General features: G+C 32.4%; 1 protein-coding gene across 1 annotated transcript in view; it reads left to right on the plus strand.

Moving 5' to 3' along the window:
- Smp_157690 (putative von Willebrand factor type A domain-containing protein) overlaps positions 1 to 20,956 on the plus strand; it is a gene marked incomplete at both ends in the record, with an annotated part of 123,574 nt that overhangs the window by 94,325 nt on the left and 8,293 nt on the right. The window contains 12 exons of the mRNA XM_018789482.1: positions 230 to 699; positions 1,828 to 1,959; positions 3,052 to 3,365; positions 3,998 to 4,277; positions 4,377 to 4,517; positions 6,749 to 6,889; positions 7,855 to 7,955; positions 9,614 to 9,770; positions 11,246 to 11,377; positions 14,259 to 14,396; positions 15,770 to 16,168; positions 20,447 to 20,779. Coding sequence (XP_018654921.1) covers positions 230 to 699; positions 1,828 to 1,959; positions 3,052 to 3,365; positions 3,998 to 4,277; positions 4,377 to 4,517; positions 6,749 to 6,889; positions 7,855 to 7,955; positions 9,614 to 9,770; positions 11,246 to 11,377; positions 14,259 to 14,396; positions 15,770 to 16,168; positions 20,447 to 20,779 — 2,738 coding nt within the window. The remainder of the gene's footprint in view (positions 1 to 229; positions 700 to 1,827; positions 1,960 to 3,051; positions 3,366 to 3,997; positions 4,278 to 4,376; positions 4,518 to 6,748; positions 6,890 to 7,854; positions 7,956 to 9,613; positions 9,771 to 11,245; positions 11,378 to 14,258; positions 14,397 to 15,769; positions 16,169 to 20,446; positions 20,780 to 20,956) is intronic.

A 20,956-nucleotide genomic window follows, 5' to 3' on the forward strand; every position in this document is an offset into this window, starting at 1 on the left:
ACTTTTACGATGTAGACAGTTATGTTGTCAATTATTTGAAATAAACTAACACCAACTTCATGTTACTAGAATAGTGGTTAAAACAATCTACTCATAGATTATAATGAGCCAACCTATCGTTTGAGATCACCACATAGAAGTGAAGTATATCAACATTTAGTTTTCAATGGTTAATTCATGGGAATGTACTGTGAATCATCAGTATTTTTCGTTACTTTTGTTTGTTCAGATGTTCAACACAAAATGTTCAACAACTCAACACAACAACGTATGAATTAAGTCCAAAAGGAACATGTATCAAGTCAGATAAGCTTCAATATAAGTATATTAAATGTCTAATAGCTGATGACCTTCTTCAAGAGTCAACCGACTATAAGGTTCAACAAAGTCAATCACTAATAAGACATATATACAAGTGTGGTTCAGCTGGGAAATGTATGCGTATTATACAAGAATATAAAACTTACACAAATTACAAATGTAAATGTATCACTGAAAGAAAACAGTACAGAGAGGCATGCTGTTGTCCAACGGAACCAGATATGATCCAATTTAATTTACCTAACAATTCTTCTCAATCTGTATCAGTCAATACACTATGTGATCCAGATAAAGGTTTATTATTGACCAATACAATTAGATGGAATCTTGAACATGGTAAATGTTGGCCAGTTGTACACAGAACAGTTCTTCCAGTCGGTAAGCAGGTTTGGGATAAATTTTTAGTTAGTCACGAATAGGTTTTATTTAATATGACTTGGTTATGAGAACTAAATTGACGAAGTGTTTTCCGTGGGAGATTATGTGTTGATTTGACTATAATTAATGAGCGAAGTGTCTGCTCATAACGCGTTAAATGATATAACCTCTCATTTGGTTCAGTCAAGAATTACTGAGTTTGAGACTTCATTGCTGAATACAGATTAAAAATGTACGACATAAATCAGGTGAAATTTCAAATCTTGATTTAGAATACTCCTATAACATTTTTATTAGTAAGTGTGATAGTTACACAGTAATGTTTTATCTGTTGTTACTTTTTCTCCCATTTTTTTCCGTTAGTGTATTGTCTGTTTTCACTGAGGGTTCAGTCTAAACATATTATATGAATAAGTAGGATTTCTTTATCCTAATCCTCCTCAAGCTAAAAGCCAAGATCATTGCTATTAGAATGACTAGTGCTTTTTACAAATGTCTTTTCCGTAAATGTTATGATAATGTTCAACACACGTGTTATGTGAAGAATCTACCTTCTCATCATAATATGTTTTATCAAGACTTTCATAAATTTACCTTGAAGGAAATTTGGTTAAAAATCGATTTCGTTTTCAATTATCTTTAAGTTTTGTCTTATGAATTAGTTCAGAAAAAGGTCAAAAAGCTTTCCACCGAAGGTTATTGCGTATAATAGGAAGTAAATCTATGTATACTTACCATACACTGAAATTAATCATGGTTATTTAAATGTATTTAATAAACTGGTTATCGACGCAGTGTTTTTCATTTCAATTTAACCGGTAAAGATTTCAATACTAAAGCTTCCTTGATTATCGTTTATCTATAATGGATTAAACATTGGTTTGAGTGTTCTTTTAATGCTTACAAATATTATTCTGAGCTCAGTTGTAAAGCCATAAAGAAAAGAGTTTTTCCTGGAAAGTAATTTTACTCTGTTTACATTAAATAAATGCTTAAAAAGGTTTCATCTATCGCAATTTATAGTTTGTGAGAAAAATGATCGTACCTTGCTTAGATGGTTTCTAGTGAATGTATTTTTAGTACTCAAAAAGTATACAAGTCTTTTTGGTTTTTTTCTTTATTTTCAAGTTTGTGATAAGAAAGAATTCTTCAAACCTATTACAGTTTGTCGTCAAGGTCAGCAGAAAAACTTACATCAACGTGAAGTACGAGAAGGATGCAAATGTAAATTAGACAAGCGTATCGTTACAAAACCATGTGGTAAGTGTAATGAATTCGTTTAATGAAAGTTCAAACAATTTCGTTTTATTATGTTATGTATAGTAACATCATCGAACACTCAACGACAATATTCAGTGTTTCTTTCAAGTAATAACCCATTACATTTCAAAACATTTCTGAATAGAACTATTAATTACTGAACAATAAATATGCAAATTACCAAATACCCTTGATAAATATAACATGTTTCGTCATCAAAATTCAAATAGTATATGTATTCAGACTGAAAAACAATACCTATCGCTTCAAAAACCTATTACCATTTTGTTGAGATTTGTTTAATTTGACTGTTAGTGGCTTAATGAACATATTAATTATCATAGAATAATTTTATTAATTACTTCTGTTAGCAAAGCAATGTCATCTGTTAAAATATGATTACGTCATTGGAAAAGGGAAACAATGTACAGTTAGTTTGAATATGATAAAGGTTAGGCGAAACAAGATACGGTTATACATTGAGTGAACAGCTATATATATATGAACACCTTAGTACTAAACGACTCATGTTTCATCTCTTGAAGGAGAATGAATATTCTCTTAAGTCATTCCTTATTGAGGAATATCGACAATAGCAGACCTAGGTGCACCACTTCAAACTAGCTACTATATAAACACAATACAGTAATCTTTTGCTTTACTTAAGTGAATGGCTAAATCATGATGTAGTGAATGAAAACACGAGTGGGGACAGTCGAGTGTATTTAGACATAAATTACGGAATATTTCACTAAATTCTGATAACCATATAGCAAACAGTTAATTTACGAATTAACAACCAATTGTCTCAATCTTCACTGTTCTGTAAATATCAATCCATCTTCTCTAACTCCATTGTTCATGCATTTTCCTACCAATTGCGCCTCATTTCAGTTCTTTCCTTATCGGTCTTCTGCCAAAATACATTCTTTGTCTGACTATCACCATATACTACTTATATGGATATAAGTAGATCACACTACAATGATAATTTTCAATTTTTATTTATTTCCGTATACACAAAATAGTTAATTTGTTTGCTTTTGTTAATAAATTTTCATGTTCATAATTCAATATGAATTTATTTTTCAGCTTGTGATCCAGTTGGTATTGCAGATGTCGTCTTTCTTGTAGATGAAACAGTAAAGAGTAGACAGATGAATCATTCATATTATGTTAATAAAATACTAAAATATACCGTGAATGTATTTTATGAATCATCTCAGTCATCAAATATAGATGAACAATTTCGTTTTGGTCTAATTAAATATTCATTAAAAGCAGATATTGTTTCTAATTTAAAAAGTTATCCAGGTTTATATGAACTCTATGCTGAAATAAAGAAACTAACATTTAATGGACGTCAATCAGATTTGAGAGTTGCTTTAAATATTGTTAAAAGTCAGGTAAATTTATTTTCAAATATATTTCAATGTTATGTATTATATTCAGTCAAGGTACTTTTGCTTTTGAGCCGTTAAGTTGTAGACGTATGCCATTTTACAATAATAAGCGACTAATCAGTTTTATTTATATCCCAGAGTTGATACCTACACCGGACTCAAACCCAATAATTTTCACTCTTAACACTTAACTTGTTATCCACTGAGGTATTGTGTTCAGATAGCGCTGGCTTGTATAACGGAGATTAGTCTAATCTTCAGGAATAAAATTAAGTTCATTTATTCCGTTAAGCAAAGGATATAGTTTTTCCATTTCAAATACACTGACTTTGTTAGAAAGAAGGAAAGTAAACACTTATATTTTGTTTTCTTAATTATTGAACAGTTAAAAATTTTGAGCACTTTTATTAAGATTCTATGATGTGACGCGTTTGTTTATATTATATCTAAATGAGGAAGTGAACTCAATTGGTCATTCGTGTTATATTTTAAGATCTATTTATTTGATGTCTTGTCAAAAATTCCCTTTTCCTTAGCAGTCGGTACTCTGTTAATATATCTATTATAGTAACCAGTCAAGTGTTAACTGAAACTACATTTTTTGTTTTAAATCTTCTGAATATTTCAAACTTTAGATCTTACCTCAAATACGACCTGGAGCATCATTAATCATATATTTAATCACTGATGCCATTGTGAATCAACCTACAGGTATTAAACAGTTATCTGATTATTTAAAATCGCATAATGTTCAAATAAATGCAATATTATTGACATCAGAGCACATTTATGATGAAATGTTGTTTAAACAACTAGTATCTCCACCGACTGTACTCCATTTAGTAAAATTGAAAGGAACTTATAGTCAATTTGCAAGTCATTTAAGTCGAATAGCCGATACAATTTGCAAGAAAGGTAAGTTATACCATTTGTGTTATGGACATGAAATTTTGTAAATAAAAACGCTTGTTCTGCAACAGTTCATTTTCATTACTTTGTTTTGCTATTATTTAGCATGTCCAGTAAACCATAAAAAGGAAAGTCAATGTTCACGTCAAACAAATTGCATTGGACGCATTTACAATTACATGTATCGCTACAATCCAGTTAATGGTCTGTGTATTGGAAAGACAATAGTCGAACGCAAACAATGCTGTGAGTATCATTCCAATTAGATATCACTAGTTCAGAGAATCATAAATATGATTATTATAGTATTTTGAACATCTCAAAACTTTTATGAACAGATAGCATGTTATAATTGAGAGTTATCAGATTGAGAGCTCTTAACTAACAGTTGTCAATAATTTTCTGGTGGACAAATTATAAAATCACATTTAGTTTCAAAGAAAAATTCTATAAGACCTGGCATACCATTCAAGTATAAAACCACTAACTCGCGTAAATGTTTTTGCTTAACGGTCAAGAAAAACAGTTCTCAATGCTGGCTTGTACTAATCAAGTCTTGTCCTGTTATCATGAAACGTCTTCCAGAAGTAAATAAACTATTGATACCAACTATATAGCACACTTTGTCGTTACAGAATACTTCACTGATCAAGCATTGATACAACCTCTATTCACGTTCCAAACGAATATATTTCATGAAACAGAACTATTGGCTAGTAGAACAAACATTCATTATAGTTTTTATACAAAATATGCAGTCGAGGTAGTATGATGATGAGTTAATTGAATGATGAAGTAATAATTACTTACTTGCGTCTGTTACTCCCAATGGATCATAGGCCGGCGACTAGCATTCTCCAACACATTCTGTCCTCGGCCTTCCTTTCTAGTTCTATCCAATTGTTGTTCATTATTTTAATGTATGTCTCCATTTCTCAGCGTCATGTGTTCTTTGGTCTTCCTCTTCTTCTTTGGCCTTGAGGATCTCATGTGAAGGCTTGCCTTGTGACGCAGTTGGCTGCTTTCCTCAATGTGTGTCCTATCCACTTCCAGCGCTTCTTTCTGATTTCTTCCTCCGCTAAAATCTGGTTTGTTCTCTCCCACGGTAGCTTGTTGCTGATAGTGTCTGGCCAACGCATCCAAAGTATTTTTCGTAGACAACTGTTAATAAACACTTATATCTTCTGGATGATGGGTTTTGTAGTTCTCCAAGTTTCCGCTGCATACAGTAGAACTGTCTTGACATTTGTATTGAAAATTCTGATCTTGGTGTTGGTTGAAATTTGTTTTGAGTTCCAGATGTTCTTCAGTTGTAAATATGCTGTTCTTGCTTTGTCGATCAGCGTCTTCACATCTGCATCAGATCCACCGCATTCATCAATGATGCTGCCCAGATATGTAAAGGTTTTCACATCCTCCAAAACCTCTCCGTCAAGTGTAATCCGGTTGGTGGATGCTGTATTGTATCGGAGAATCTCGCTTTTCCCTTTGTGCATATTGGGACCTACTGCTGCTGTAGTTGCTGCTACACTGGTCGTCTTCTCCTGCATTTGTTGTTGCTTGTGTGATAGAAGAGCCAGATCATCTGCGAAGTCTAGATCGTCAAGCTGCATCCTAGCTGCCCACTGTATCCCATGCTACCCTCCAGATGTTGACATCTTCATGATCCAGTCGATCACCAGGAGAAAGAGAAAGGGTGAGAGTAAGCAACTCTGCCTGATACTGGTCTTTACGTCAAATGAGTCGGTGGGTTGTCTTCTATGCACGATTTTGCAGTTTAATCCATCATAGGAATTCCGTATGATATTGACTATCTTCTCAGGTACGCCTTAGTGTCGAAGAAGCCCCCATAGTGTTGTTCTGTCCACGCTATCAAATGCTTTCTCGTAATCAATGAAGTTGATGTAGAGTGATGAATTCCATTCAATTGATTGTGCCACAATGATCTGTATAGTTGCGATTTGGTCAGTACACGATCGATCGTTACGGAATCCAGCCTGTTGTTCTCGAAGTTGGGTGTTACGGGGTCCTTCATTCTGTTTAACAACATACTGTTGAAGACTTCCTGGTATTGAGAGAAGAGTGATGCCTCTGTAGTTCTCACACTTGCTGAGATCTCATTTCTTTGGTATCTTGATCAGGTATTTTCCTTTCCATTCTGACCAAGCAATAATCAGTGGTCGAAATGATGTTCAGGAAAAGACAACTTATTCTACCATTCCGTCTGTTGTACTAAAGTGTTGCAGCTGTAACATTCCGACTTTATGACAGCAGGTTAGTTACTTTTAATTCAGGATTTATAAGACCAAATTTAGCAAAGAAGAGGAATATTCGGGTTACGGAACCTCAGTATTTTAAGTGATAAACAGTTGAGGAGAATAACATTCACTTAGGATATTTTTAAATAATGGAAAAATGTATAATAGGTAATCCTGCAAACCATTCTCATTATTTATTATATGATGATTAAATTTCAGGTTGTATGCAAGAAGTTCGACGTAAGACTACATGTGAAAATAACCATTTGATTCAATATACAGAAAATTGGCAGTTAACTACAAATGGCTTTTGTGAACAATATGTAACTAGGAGAGATGTCACTGGATTAGCGATTAGTCGTAAGTACTTCTTCCTCAAATTTTCATGTATACATATATAATCCAACAAAAATTTAAATAATGAATACCCAACGAAAGAAGCATTCAGTGGAAAAGTGTTTTGAGTCCCTCAATGTTATGTGAAAAGATAGTTTTTGTTTATCTATCAAATACTGACTATACTCCATAACTAAATTATCATTTATATGTACATAAAAATTATTTCTCATGTTTTATAAACACTGCTACAAATACATCACTTTTCATTTCTGTCAGATCTAACTAGGATAATTTTCCTTTCCAGCTTGATTAGTCGAGAATTTACGTTCTAAACAGGGATTGTAGTAAAACTCGTCGCGTTTATCTAGATGACTGTATAATTTACGCGAAGATAGACTGTATTTTAAATTTAATGGACGATTGGGCTAGCAATTATAAGGTATTATCTAAATGTAAAAAACTCATTACAATGAAGATCATTTCAGTCAATAAAATTTATTTCTCTATCTGACCCTTTAGTTCACGATTATTTAACATATCTGCATACGACCCGTTTTTATATCCCACTGTCATATCCTCTGGGAATTTGAAAATCGAAGCTTTAAGACAATACTTTCTTCACTAAATGAGCTTAACTGAATGTAATCACATTATTTTTCCAACATAATTGTACAAGAAATTCAGTACTGTGCAAAGTCAAATAATCACAATTAAGTCACAAAAATAATATTGTCAGACTCACTTGACTGAGAGAAAATGGCACTGTTAGTTGTGTACCGAATATTAGGTAACAATAAGAATATAAAGTGTAGGAAACATTAACGTGCTTTATTTAATCCATAATCATGGAATCCAGCAGCCGTTTATAAAAAACAGTATACATTTATGATTTTGTTGTTTGTTTGAATTTGATGCTTTTACTATAAAACAATAAATTCAATGATATTCATTATAATTTTGAAAACATTCCCCTGTTATTATTTTAGAATGTACGCCAGCAAATCAAACTTTCATCAAAACGTGTAACATAAGAGGTGAAGCAGTTCAAGTTACAATTTATCGTTATATGAAAAATTGTAAATGCAAGGCAAGTAATAATTTATTTACATAAAGTGTACATTCTACTAATCTTACTCATCGTAAGATGAATATTTCCTAAGTAAATAAAACTTATTTAATCAGAAGGGGTTTTGTAGAGATTTCAGTATTTGCATAGTTGAAGGCATGAGTCAATTGAAGCTAGACCATCATGGAAAACCTGGAAGCACTGGGCGACCGTTTCGTCCTATTGTGGGACTCCTCAGCAGTGCACATCTGCGGTCTCGCCTCGCGAGATTCGAACCCAGGACCTACTAGTCTAGAGCCAGAGCACTTAACCGACAGACTACTGAGCCTTTATAAATGAAATTTTCTGAATAGTTTAATAATTATGGTTACGATTTCTTGCAAACATATACATAACTACTTTTGAAAGATTGGAAATGCATTATATTAGTGTCATTTGTTTATAAATTATAGACAGAAAGTGATGCACAAAGGTTTCATGTTAGTTATAATTACTAGTAAAGAGATTGTGAAATATATGGAAAACTGATATTCCCAGTAGAATTCGTAACAGCTTTATCAATGTTTGCATTACTTGGGTTTAACTTCGTCATCTAGCATCAGCAGTACAAATGTCTCCGATTGACTGGTATAGTTTAAGTCAAGACTTAGATCAAAGGTTTTTTGTCTATAATTTTCACCAACCACAATATCAAGTCACTTATGACGGTATAATATCTCGACTTGATTCATGAGCTTTTATTAGGACCAATGAATCAACAGTTTGAAATTTATTACTACTTAACGAATAATTAAAGTAAATACTATTGTATTAAATTTTTTCATATTTATGGCAAATGTCCATTTGTAAATCATATAATGGTTAAACATGCTGTGCAAATGGGACAAATCAAACGATAATAAACTTTAGCTGAAAGCTATATTATGATATTGCTTAATTTCAGTTTGTCTTTAACCGAAAATAGATAAGATTTACGAGACAAAATTACTTTCGCCATAAAAAGAGAACCAGTAATCTGCAAATAATATGGTAAAAAAATAGACTAAACTTTTCATATCAGTGCATACAGGAGTAGTTTTTCCCGAATGAGACCTCCAGTAATAATAGGATGATTCATAATAGTTATCACATAGATGACACTATTGTTCATCGCTTTTAACATGTAAGAATCAAGTTAAAATTAACTTCAGCTAAAACCAATAATGAGGTGAATCGGTTCCTAACATTTTTATTTGAATGAAATCTTTTTTCTTGATCGATAGTCAGTGTTTGTTAGAATATTCATGCTCGAATATTCCTTTAATAATTTACTGTTAGAATTTTCTTGAGCTATGTGGAATATTTTTGACAAAGGTAGTACAGTTGAAGATCTGTACAATGTATTTGTCATCACTGTGAAAAACCTAAATGGTTTAACACATGGGCTATTGGGACAATTTTTCAAAATCGTTTGGTTTTGTTTTAGCATAAAGCAATCATTTCATGAGGTAATGACCCAATAAAACTTACCACCTTCATGTTTAACTGTCATCATGATTTCTGTGAGTTAAAACTCTTTTGCAATTTATCTCTGATAAGACTAACTTTTTATCACAGATTCTTTAAAATCCAATTTTTACAACTGACTGAAATGACTTTTTTTAAACTTATGTACGCTTTCAAATTTCTAACACTTCTAGACTAAACAAACTGATAAAATTGTTCGATGTCGATGTACTAAAAAGCATAACACTAAAACGTGTTTCGGTGATGATCTCATAGTTTATCATTATCATTTTGAACGACTCCTTGAAGGTGAATGTCTACCACAACGAAGAGATGTACATAAAAAGTTGGGTAAGTCAATATGGTATTCTTTTATAAATAATCAAATTTTACATCTTTTAGAACATATTTCTACGAGAACATATTTATAGTGATATAACGTTTTTAGAGATATGAAGTCTAAAGGAAGGTAGAAGTCAAAACTCAAATAAAACAAAAGCAAAAGTATTCATGAATATTATTGTTCTCGGTTTACTTACATTTATGAGGGTAATCAATTGTATGAAGAGACAAGTATGTTCACAAAATTTAAAAAACCCAGTACCATAAAAGGACATGAAATTACAACAATGAAACAATGAATTGTAACCGCTGGATTTCTTCCTAAAAAATGTCCTACAACATATAACATAAATCTATGAAACATATAGTAAACCACAAGCATGAGATCAAATAAATAAATAAATTTCAATACTAACATCTTGATGTTAACTTGTTAGAGGTATCCGACAGCAAACGATGAACCAAAATTTCGTGATAGTTGGTATTCAGTAAGAAGGCATACCTGGAATATTGAAGACGATGCTCCTTGTGTGATTTGAACCCGCGTCACAAAATTTCAGTGGTTTAGAAGTTAGTGCTTAAACTAGTGATCATATTGCAACTTAATCGATAGAAGTCGATTGACATGAGGAACTAGATAAATGTGACATAAAAAGATCATTAAATGTTAGCTCACACGTTCAGTCTTAAAGGTTTAATACCATGAGTAAGAAAAGTCATCAGTTTGTTCAAAACTGTAAATTCAAAGTACAGCATTAATGTTTCATGAAGACAAACAAACACTTAATTAGCAAACGTCAAAAGATCAAAAGTAAAAATAGGATGAAAAGTGATACACTAAGACTATGATCATATCTGTTCACAGTTAAGGCACTTACATGTGATAATCTATCTTTAGATTAAATAATAAGGTCAATTATTAAGTGTTAATGTTTTGTTGTAATTCAAGTCAGAACCTATTCAATCATCAATATTTATCTGATAAATCCACGCATAGCATAAGTCACTTATTTTAATAATTTGAATGTTGAATATAAGCGAATCAGGTACCCACACATTGTTTTATTTATTACTCATAAACTGAAGAGATTTAGATCCCAGCTTTGACATTCATACAAATACTCAAAACCAATAAAAATCTATCGTAAACCATCATGTTACTGTATCCTGAAAGTCACTAAACTATTTTTTAAAGAGTAAGAAATTTAATACTATCTGTAGTGGGTTTAGATTGCTTCAACTTATTATCAAATCATAAATGCAAACAATATCTAGATATACATTGAAGCAGTACAAATACTAACGGAGACTTACATAATTCAATCCTGAATATCAACTGCAGAAAAACGTAATTCCTTAAAATTAAAAAAAGTACTTGTTGTACCCTAATGAATTTATATCTTACTTTATTATCTTACATGTAATTCATTTCGAAATTTATTATTTCCATTAAAATTGATGAATTTTTTTCTTTTGGAACTTAGCTTGTAAACGTCCAAAAATATTCAAATCACCTTGTGATTCTTTAACATGTCAGGAGCGTATAACAATAGTTAATTATGTTCCTCAAAGATGCACATGTAAACGTTTTGTAACGGTCAAACATCAAACTTGTTGTAAGTTAAATTGTATATATTGCCCTGATTCAAATGCTTTTCTTGGCACATGTTCATTTTACTGGTTATCTTTATTCAAGTGTATGATGAATTAAAAACTGGAGACTTGAACAGAAGCAAAATTGTGTATATCATCTTAATGCACTACTATTAGAGATAAGAAACTTTATTGATTATATGTTTGAAATTTATTTATTTGAACGCATAAACATTGATACAAGGGGCACCAAAATGTATATGGGCTACACAATGAAAATTTGGTTGTGAAGCGATGGAGAACGAAAAATTGATTTTCTTAGAAAAGAATAAAGCTGAATAGAAAACAGTATGACAGTATAATGATGATAAAATAATAGAAATAATAATAGTGGGAAAAACAGTTCAGTTAGAAAAAATACAACCGGAAATGGTTATTTTAGTTGAAGCAGTTACTCTATTTTATATGAAGAAATTAAAAGAAAGTTATAGTAGGATTATAATTGGCTTCCAATCCGAGTCAGTTCTGTTAACGTTAAGCCACTGTGTTGCACCATCTCTAGGATCTCAACCAGGGTGTCTTGAGGGTTCATCAGAAGCCAGTCCTATACATCTTTCTTTGATACCACGACACCATGTCATACACTGTCTTTCTCTTTACTTTATCCAACGAGTTCCAGCATTGGCCAATTATGCACGACGTGGAATTCTTTGGAACGACATTGGTATGACATGTCCAAGCCACCAAAGTCGATGCTTTAAGATGGTGTCACCAATTACCGAACACCCGATGCCAAACCTCTGCTATTGAATGTCAACAATTCCTCGGATACAATGATGGTCAAACACATAGAACCGTCTAACATCTTCATCTCTGGGAGGTTAGGTTTCATAATCATAGAGAGAAACTGCTCTCACTGACGCTGTGTAGATCCAACCTTTTACAGCCAGACTAATATCACAAAGGCGTCAAATATGTCGCAGATTGACATAAGCCGCTCTGGCTTTCACCATACTTGAATTGATCTCATCACTCACGCCACCACTAGTACTTACGCAGCTACCCAGATACACGGACTTCTCGACTAATTCTATCTGTTCACTACTGAGTGATTATAGGTTCAGGGTCCTGTCAGTCTTGTAAAAGTACTTTGCACGCAGAAGCTAGAAAACACATGGCAAACCTACGAACACCGATTGTCAACTGATTAAGTGTGGATTACGTGCCTTGAGTATCATCACACATCAAGACAATATCATCCGCATACACAAAATCGAGAAGCCTTTCTCCAGGCAACAGATCAAAACTACCATTACCTACATCCATCACAGCTGTTTCCAGAACGTCATCGATGGCAAAGTTGAAGAGAAATGATAAGATTGAGAAACCCTGCCTAACCCCACTGCTCGAATGGAACAACAGAGAGAGATGCCCTCACTCTGTCTGAGGTCTTTATATACAGGGCTTTCAAGCTGTTAATAAACTTCTCAGGAACACTCTTGTTCAATAGACGATCCCAGAGAACAGTTCTGTTCAATGAATCGAAGGCGACCCCATTGTCAAGAAGCAATAGGATCGTTGCCCTGTGATAGGTATGACGGTGTTCTAGCATTTGGCGGAGGGTGAAGATATGATCAACACATCCTCAACCAGGACAAAATCCAGCCTGCTCCTCCCAAGTCAATCTTTCTCGGATTTTCAACAGTCTACGAAGTATGACAGAAGCCAATGGTTTGGACGCAATCAGAAGTAGACTTATTCCGCGATAGTTGTTGCAGAATCAACGTGAACCATTTTTGAGGATAAGGCCAACTATCAAATCATTCCAAGATGTTGGAACACTCCTTAACTGCCAGAGAGACCTTTGTAAACAACTCAGTCATTTCCTAAACCAGAAGATTGCCACAATATTAAAAAAGACGGAGGTAATTTATCTGGGCCAGGTGATTTGTGGTGCGGATTTACGCCTCGTTACGTGGATCATTTGTCACGGGCCATGAAGTATAGTACAGTACTTTGGTTTATGAAAGCAGAGTTATGTCAATAAATACCACAGAGAAATTATGTATCAGAGCTGAGCACAAGAATCTTTTGTGAATACTTAGTTTCCCGAATTAATTTATTAATAACTGATTGACATGAAGCTTTGTTTTTTATGTAGTTCACTGTTCAGAATGTCCAACAAATAACAACTACAAGAGATTAGTAAGGTCATCCATAATAAACACTGAGCAATGAAGATATTACAAACGTTGTTCCCTGAGACAAGTGAATATTTATAGGTTAGCCAGCTGATTACAGAACAATTTCCATTCACTACATTGTTATGTTTCCATAAGATAATGACAAAAACTTTGACTCTTGTTAAGAAACCATTTCCAATAACTTTATTGAATGAATATGGTATGGCTGAAGCAAAAATATAATAACGCCATTCTATTACTCCATAACATTCTAATTTCCATAAATACAAAGCAATCATTCTTTAGTTCGTCAATAAAACTAATGCTATGTAAAGCAGTATATTCTCGACCATGATCATAGCGTTTGCCCTGTATTTTTCAGGCCACAACGCAGTCAACCACATGGAAAGATTAAATGAAGTTTCAATGAAAATTCTGTAAAACATTAACTATCCGTGCAATTAATTTTACCGAATTCGGGTTTTTATACTTAGCATTAAGATAATATTTATTTAGAGCTCGTGACATTACTCAGCTACTTAAACCAAAGCAGGTAGGCGCGTTTCGAATCTGTAGTCATATTTAATGATAGGATTTAGTAAATCAAAGTTGAAGCAAATTCAAAATCTAGGCCACACTTTGTTTGTGTCAATGTGATCCCTTTTCATTTCACCTTCAGATAGTAAAGTTTCTTTTTATATTTCTAAAATCGTTAATTAAGGCTGTAAAGGAAATCGTACATCGAATTATGTTGGTTGTAAACACAACGATGTAAAAGTCTTCGAAGAAAAAGTATTTGATTCTAAAGTTCATGGTGGTTCTTGTGTTCAACGAGTTTCTTATTATTTTCAACCAATAAGTGAGTTATTACTTTAATAATTTTATTAACTGAATTACATAATTATTACGAATTAAACTTACATTGTAGAGTTGTATATAAAATATATCAGTGTTGAAATAAAATAGTCGTTCACTATGTCACGAGTACTTAATCTTAAGAATTTTTAAAACACCTCTTAGGTATGGTAGAATCACAATGTAAATAGACATATACATTACCCTTGGAGGCTGACCGGTGAGAACACCTTGTGTCCGCATACTGAAAAAATCCTGCGGACTCAATCGCGTCAGTAAACCATTCAAGAAACAATATTATGAAATTTATTAAATTATATTTGTCAGTTAAGATTGGCAGACCATTTACCTAGTGCTAAGTGAATAATTAAAGTTCAGGGTTTGAAGAAAGGCTGAATATTATAACGCTTCATATTGTTTTTCAAAAAATAACAAGCAATAGCTTCCTTTTAAAGCTATTCATTTTATTGGATGAAGCGGGATGAAAAAGTTTTTAATATAAGAAAATACAAAAATCACCGTGGCGTAAATGTTATTAACTAGGATAGGTGGTCCAAGTCGAATGGATAGTAAGGCCTTCTTTTCTATTGAAATCGGCAGAATTTAGCAAATGTATAATAAGATTCTGCCACTCTCCTTTCTTTGCAGTTGGAGAAGACTACTTTTATTATTTTGATATTTTTCCATTTCGATTTCACGAGTATTGAAGATACCATACATTGTTACTCCCGATCTAATTTTGAGTCTTTCAAATTCCACAGGATTATTTGGTGGTGTTTTGTGTACTTAAGATATTCTTTGGCTCGAATCAAGACTTCATGAGTTTAATCTCTTATGTAGAAGGAATCTCACCCGACACACCCTATTTTGTATACGCTATTCTGTGTTTCCAGAAAGGGGATCTTATCCTTTATACGAACTAAAACATTCTGAAACGAGTTAATTGTTTTGTAGTGTGCTTTAGTTCAATGCTGTTCTAAGACTCTTTGGAATTCTTCTGTTTTACCATAGCGGTATGGTAAAAATACGGTGACAATTCACGGTAGTTCATTCGAACGATTACTTAACACCAATTCGTTTCTCTCCCATCTCTTATTCAAGTAAAGAAATGACAATCTAAACTCGTACCACATAATTACTAAGCAAATATTACCATCAACTAGCTTTATGCTTTTAATGTATGTATATTACATAGATTAGTCAGTAAGCATTAAGGTTCAGATAAAAAGAACTATTATCAGTGATGGTCTAGGTATATACAGATTATTCTTTTGCATGATAAAAACAGTTACACAATCTCAACACTACTTCTCATTATCTTCTACTTTACTTACAATATTACGATTACTACCTGTGCTTTTTTTACATTTATTCAAGCTTGTCCAAATAAACCATCAATAACTTATCATAGTTGTAGACGTTTCAACGGTGAAGCTTCTGTAAAACAAAGAAACTATGAAAATGATAAAGTTGATCCTGGTTTAATTTACAGACTAGTTGAAAAAGTTAATTGGAAAATCCAAGATTGTGATTGTCGTCGGTATTATGAATCATATTTTGAAGCATGTGGTTGTGATGAATCAGTCATCATTAATAATTCTGTAACAACCAAGAATAAATGTGATCGACAAACTGGAGTAATAATGAATTACAAACTAAAAGTGAGATTAGAAATTGTTGGAATTCCATATGAATATACCAAATTAAATCGACTAAATAAATTATCTGATGCCAAATGTCGTCCATATTATGTAATAGAATCTGTAAGGAAAATAAGTACGTATTTCTACATAACATTTCATTTGATCACTTTTATCTTATTTAACATATCTCTGTAAACAAAAATTTTACATCCTCACTTCATGAATACTTTTATACTAATCGATGGTTTGTTCAATGTCTGGAAAACTCCATAGCTTTAGTTGTGATTTTCACAAGACTTGGTTTATAATAGGTAGACTATTTGAACTGATACGAATAATTAGCATTAGTAATTCTGACATCATACTAGTTGAAAAGTTAAATAATTATGTTTTATCCTAATGAAGAATAAATGAATGGTAATTGCTAGGGCTTATTTATGGACTCTTATTACATATATTCCTATTGGATAACTACCAAGTAACTGTATTGTATGTATATTCATATTCCTTTTATTATAAGCTTTTATTTAACCTATTGACTATTATCATACAACTTAATATTCTTAAGATATTCCCAATTCACCAGTAACAGTCTCTCACAATCACAGCCACTTTTACGTTTGATCCTGTATAATTGTTATTTTCTGATTTATGATATGATTCGGTCTAATTTATTTGTATATAAACTGCGTATGTTTGAAATACAAGATTCGTATCGTGGAGGCTGATTTTAGTGCTCTGGACTGAACTGGCTAATTTAGGCGAGAAGCTTCTATCTCAGAGGACCAATTAGAACCTTAAGCTGTTCGTATTGTTTTATGCGTCATTGGCTTAGCACGTCGTCAAGGTCATATGACCCGGTGTTCTGATTGGCAATCTAGTCACGTGTTATTTGCCGGGGATTAGGACATGACAAATCGGACACAGAATTCATTCTCCTTTTCCATGATTTTCCATTCTTCTGTGCTGCAAACTACGTAACAGAGTTTCAGCAGTTTGGATACAATTAATTAACAAGATGAATGAAAATGAATTCCTCAACTTATCAGAATAATCCTTCTTTGTATAAGAAATACTTCCAACTGCTTATAAGATTTTATGATAAAAAAGGACTCATTAATTTCGAGTCCACTAAATGTTTACATACTTAAAACAACATTTATATCTGAGTACATATTGACCATGGAAAATTATTTTTAGTAGTCTCAGTATAATCATCAACAGTTATTCTAGTTTCATTGATCTGCTAGCAATACAGTGACTACTTAGCACTTTCTGTTTTAATATTTTTAGTCTGTCCTAAAACCAAAACTTCTATTAGTCCATGTGAACCTGCTGAAAATGGTCGATCATACAAAGCCATCAAAGTGCATAGATGGAAACAATCCAACTGTGTTTGTCACAATTTACCACCAATGTTAATAGAAAAACAACTATGCAGCTGTCTTCCTGTTCGATTACAAAAGAAATGTGTTGGTTACAGAAATAAACTACAAATTTATGTTATTAGAGAAAAACTTATCAAAACTAAATTATCGTCTGGTAAATATAAATATGAATGTAAAATAGAACAAACAATGAAAGAAAATATTGTCCGTAAGTAATCTTAAAACTGAAATAATGTTGGATATTTACTTTATAACAATACTCGGTAAAACTATGGCATACTTACGACTTTGAGAAACGTATCAGTCAATCAAACTGTGTTAAGTTATGAAACAACTAATGGTGAAATGTAATAATAGTACTAATGTAATGATAGTTTTAATATAAATAATTAATCAGTATATGCTGAATTATTCTTTGTAGTAAAGGAAAAAGGTTAAGCTTTATTTTATGAGTTGGGTTATTGCTACCGAATGACATCAACTATAATGCGAAGACTTTAGGGTTAAGTACTCGGATATAAGCTAGAGTTATGAATTCGGATTATGAATTAGAATTAAGGTTTTCATCAGGAATTAATATCAGCTACAATCCAATAATGCTTTGTAACATTTTTTCAATCTTAAAGAACTCGGATTAACATTTGGATTAACATTAATACCTATTTATGCAAACATCCTCGGCTATGAATTATATCACTCCAAACACATCAACTGGATTTATACCCGAAAAGTTTTGTAATCTAATTTAGACACCAGGTCATATACGTGTTGCTCTTCACTAACATTTACGCGCAAAATTCAACGGGTTCTATTTTAATTCCAATCGATTTACTCAAGGCTGTCAGTATAGTGTAGTTTTACTTAATATTGTTGTTAGAAAAAGGTGATTGTTCTCTTAACAATGAGGTAATTAGTCTTCATATACATGAAGTGCAACTATTATTTAGTATCTCCCTAAAAATATTTATCCCCTGTTAATCAGCTGCTGTAAACAGTGAACATTTTTAGTTGTTACCCAGAAAGTTATTTATGTACAAGCGAGAAACTAGTTTTACCAGTAAGTCCTATGAATCGTAAAGTCATAGGTTGTCTTTGACTCTATATGACATAAACTATAAGGTAAACTGACTTTTATGTTAAAAGAGCTAAAATGTATTAAGTAATTAAAAGGTACTTTTTACAATTACACAAAATGTTTGGGATCTCATAGCGTGTACTTCAACAATATTACCGTTGTATCCCCTGGCGAATTATGAATCATAAATCTGAGGTCCATTTATGGACAAATGTAATACGCCTATTCCTATTGGATAGTTGTTAAATGAGTAACCTAAATCTGATGTCTATTTATGGACAAATATAATATGCCTATTCCCTATTGGATAGTTGTTAAATAAGTGACCTAATTGTTCCGTGTTCCTCGTATCATAACCTTTATTTTGACCTTGGAACTATTATTATTGATTACTTTCACCCTAGCTACAGCCACATTGGCCAATTACTGTACAAATGTTATTTTTCTATTTTTGGTATATTTTGGTCTGTTTGGTTAGTATATATAACCCAGTATGCTTGTGAATAAGGATTCATATTTCTGAGGCTGTTATTTGTGTTCTGGACTTAACGGGTTGGGCTAGGCAGATGGGAAGGACCGAATAGCACCCAAGACTGCTCGTACGTATTTTCGGTATCATTGCACGTTCATATACAATAACGAGTTGTAAGTACGTCATAACAATTACTTAATAGACTTAATAGACTTAATTACAAGTCTATAAAAGTCTAAAAACATTGAAACACACTGAGACGCCGGCATAGAATTCTAGATTTCCTCCTCCTTCCCCCCCAAAATGACTGTATTGTAAATAAGTTACCTATGATGAACTTCCAACCACTTGTAATACTTTATAATTTTAGAAAAGTTTGTATAGAGTAAATACATTATGTTAGGGGATTATAATTTTAATTATTCAGCTAGTTGCTTGCCATGGCAACTTGTATAATAAATTAAACCCAGCAATTAATAAGTAACTAATTGAAGAAACAAAATGGCAATGTAATTTCTGGATTTCATTTAAAACCCCGTACAAACTATGTATAAGCTTATCAGTGAAATTTTTGAATAGATTGATTTTGTTTGAAACAGTTATTAATAACTACATTTGTCAAGTGTTTTTTAAACCCGAAAAAGATGTCGTCATCGAACAACAACACGTCCATGGTTCATTTTGGTTATATTTTCACTTCACATTTACACTTATTACTTGTCAAGTCGTTTTAAAAAAAAATCGAGTATAGGAACCGATCTTTTACTTCGAGAAAATGTTTATGTCATCTTGAGGTGTTGTTATTTTGATTACTGATTTGATTGCTGTTATGTAACTACCATCAAGTTCATCATTTGACTAAGAGAAATTATATTAATTTCGCACATCTTTCTTGCTGTTGATTACGCGATAATCTGTATTGCTTAGTTCTTTCCTATACAAATTGACATTTTATGACTGTAGGAAGTAATTCTAATCACTCTTCACCAGTAAACCTAACTAACTAATCAGTGTTTCGTACGAAATAGCATTTGTTAAATATTTCATTTATCAGTCTCATGCTTATGTTTAGAGGTTTAGAGGAGACGAAATAAAAGTACTTCACTACAACCTACACTGTTTATTATGTTTACAAAATAATTTGGAAATATCAGTGATAAGAAACAACAGAAGTTCTTGTCTCAAAGACTATGGACAAAAATATCAAATAGTTGTAATCTGTACAGAAAAACAGGATTTCAGAAATTTCTAATAAACTACACTACCATAGCGACCCAGGGTCCTGGGTTCGAGTACCGCATGCGGGGTCGTGGATGAGCACTTCAGAAGAGTTCACTACTAGGACGAAATGGCCACCCAGTTCTTCCAGATTTTCAGTGGTGGTCTAGCTTAAATTGATCTATGAATTCAACTATGGTACCTTATATTTTCTTGTTTATCCTAATAACGATTAAGTTTTATATTCAATTTTTTTAGAATGTCCGAAAAATATTCTTCACTATTCCGAATGCAAGAACGGTAAAATGAAAGTGACTGTCAAAGTTTACAAAGTTCATAATTGTGAATGTCAAGAGTCTATACGACGTTTACAAGTACAATGTAATAAACCAGAAAAATCGGAAAATATGAAACAAGTTGAACCTAAATCATCAAAACATATCTTAACTACAGTAGGACAAATAACAGATTGTATCGATTTACTTCCTTCTGAAAACTGTCTACAACTTAGTCGATCGTCAAAACGTATCTGTGAGAAATCTAGTCGATTATCTGATTTATTATGTCGTCGAACATGTCGTCGTTGTTTAGGTATGTTTTTATACTGAGCGTATTCTTTAATTTATCTAAGTTTATTATTGTTATATCCGGGAGAATAATAAATGAATGGTGACTGCTAAGAATTATTTATGAACTAAAATATACATATATTCCTATTAGATAACTATATTCCTTTCATTATAAGCTTTTATTTAACCTATTGACTAT

The sequence above is a fragment of the Schistosoma mansoni genome, chromosome W (assembly GCF_000237925.1).
Source record: "Schistosoma mansoni strain Puerto Rico chromosome W, complete genome".
Classification (NCBI taxonomy): domain Eukaryota; kingdom Metazoa; phylum Platyhelminthes; class Trematoda; order Strigeidida; family Schistosomatidae; genus Schistosoma; species Schistosoma mansoni.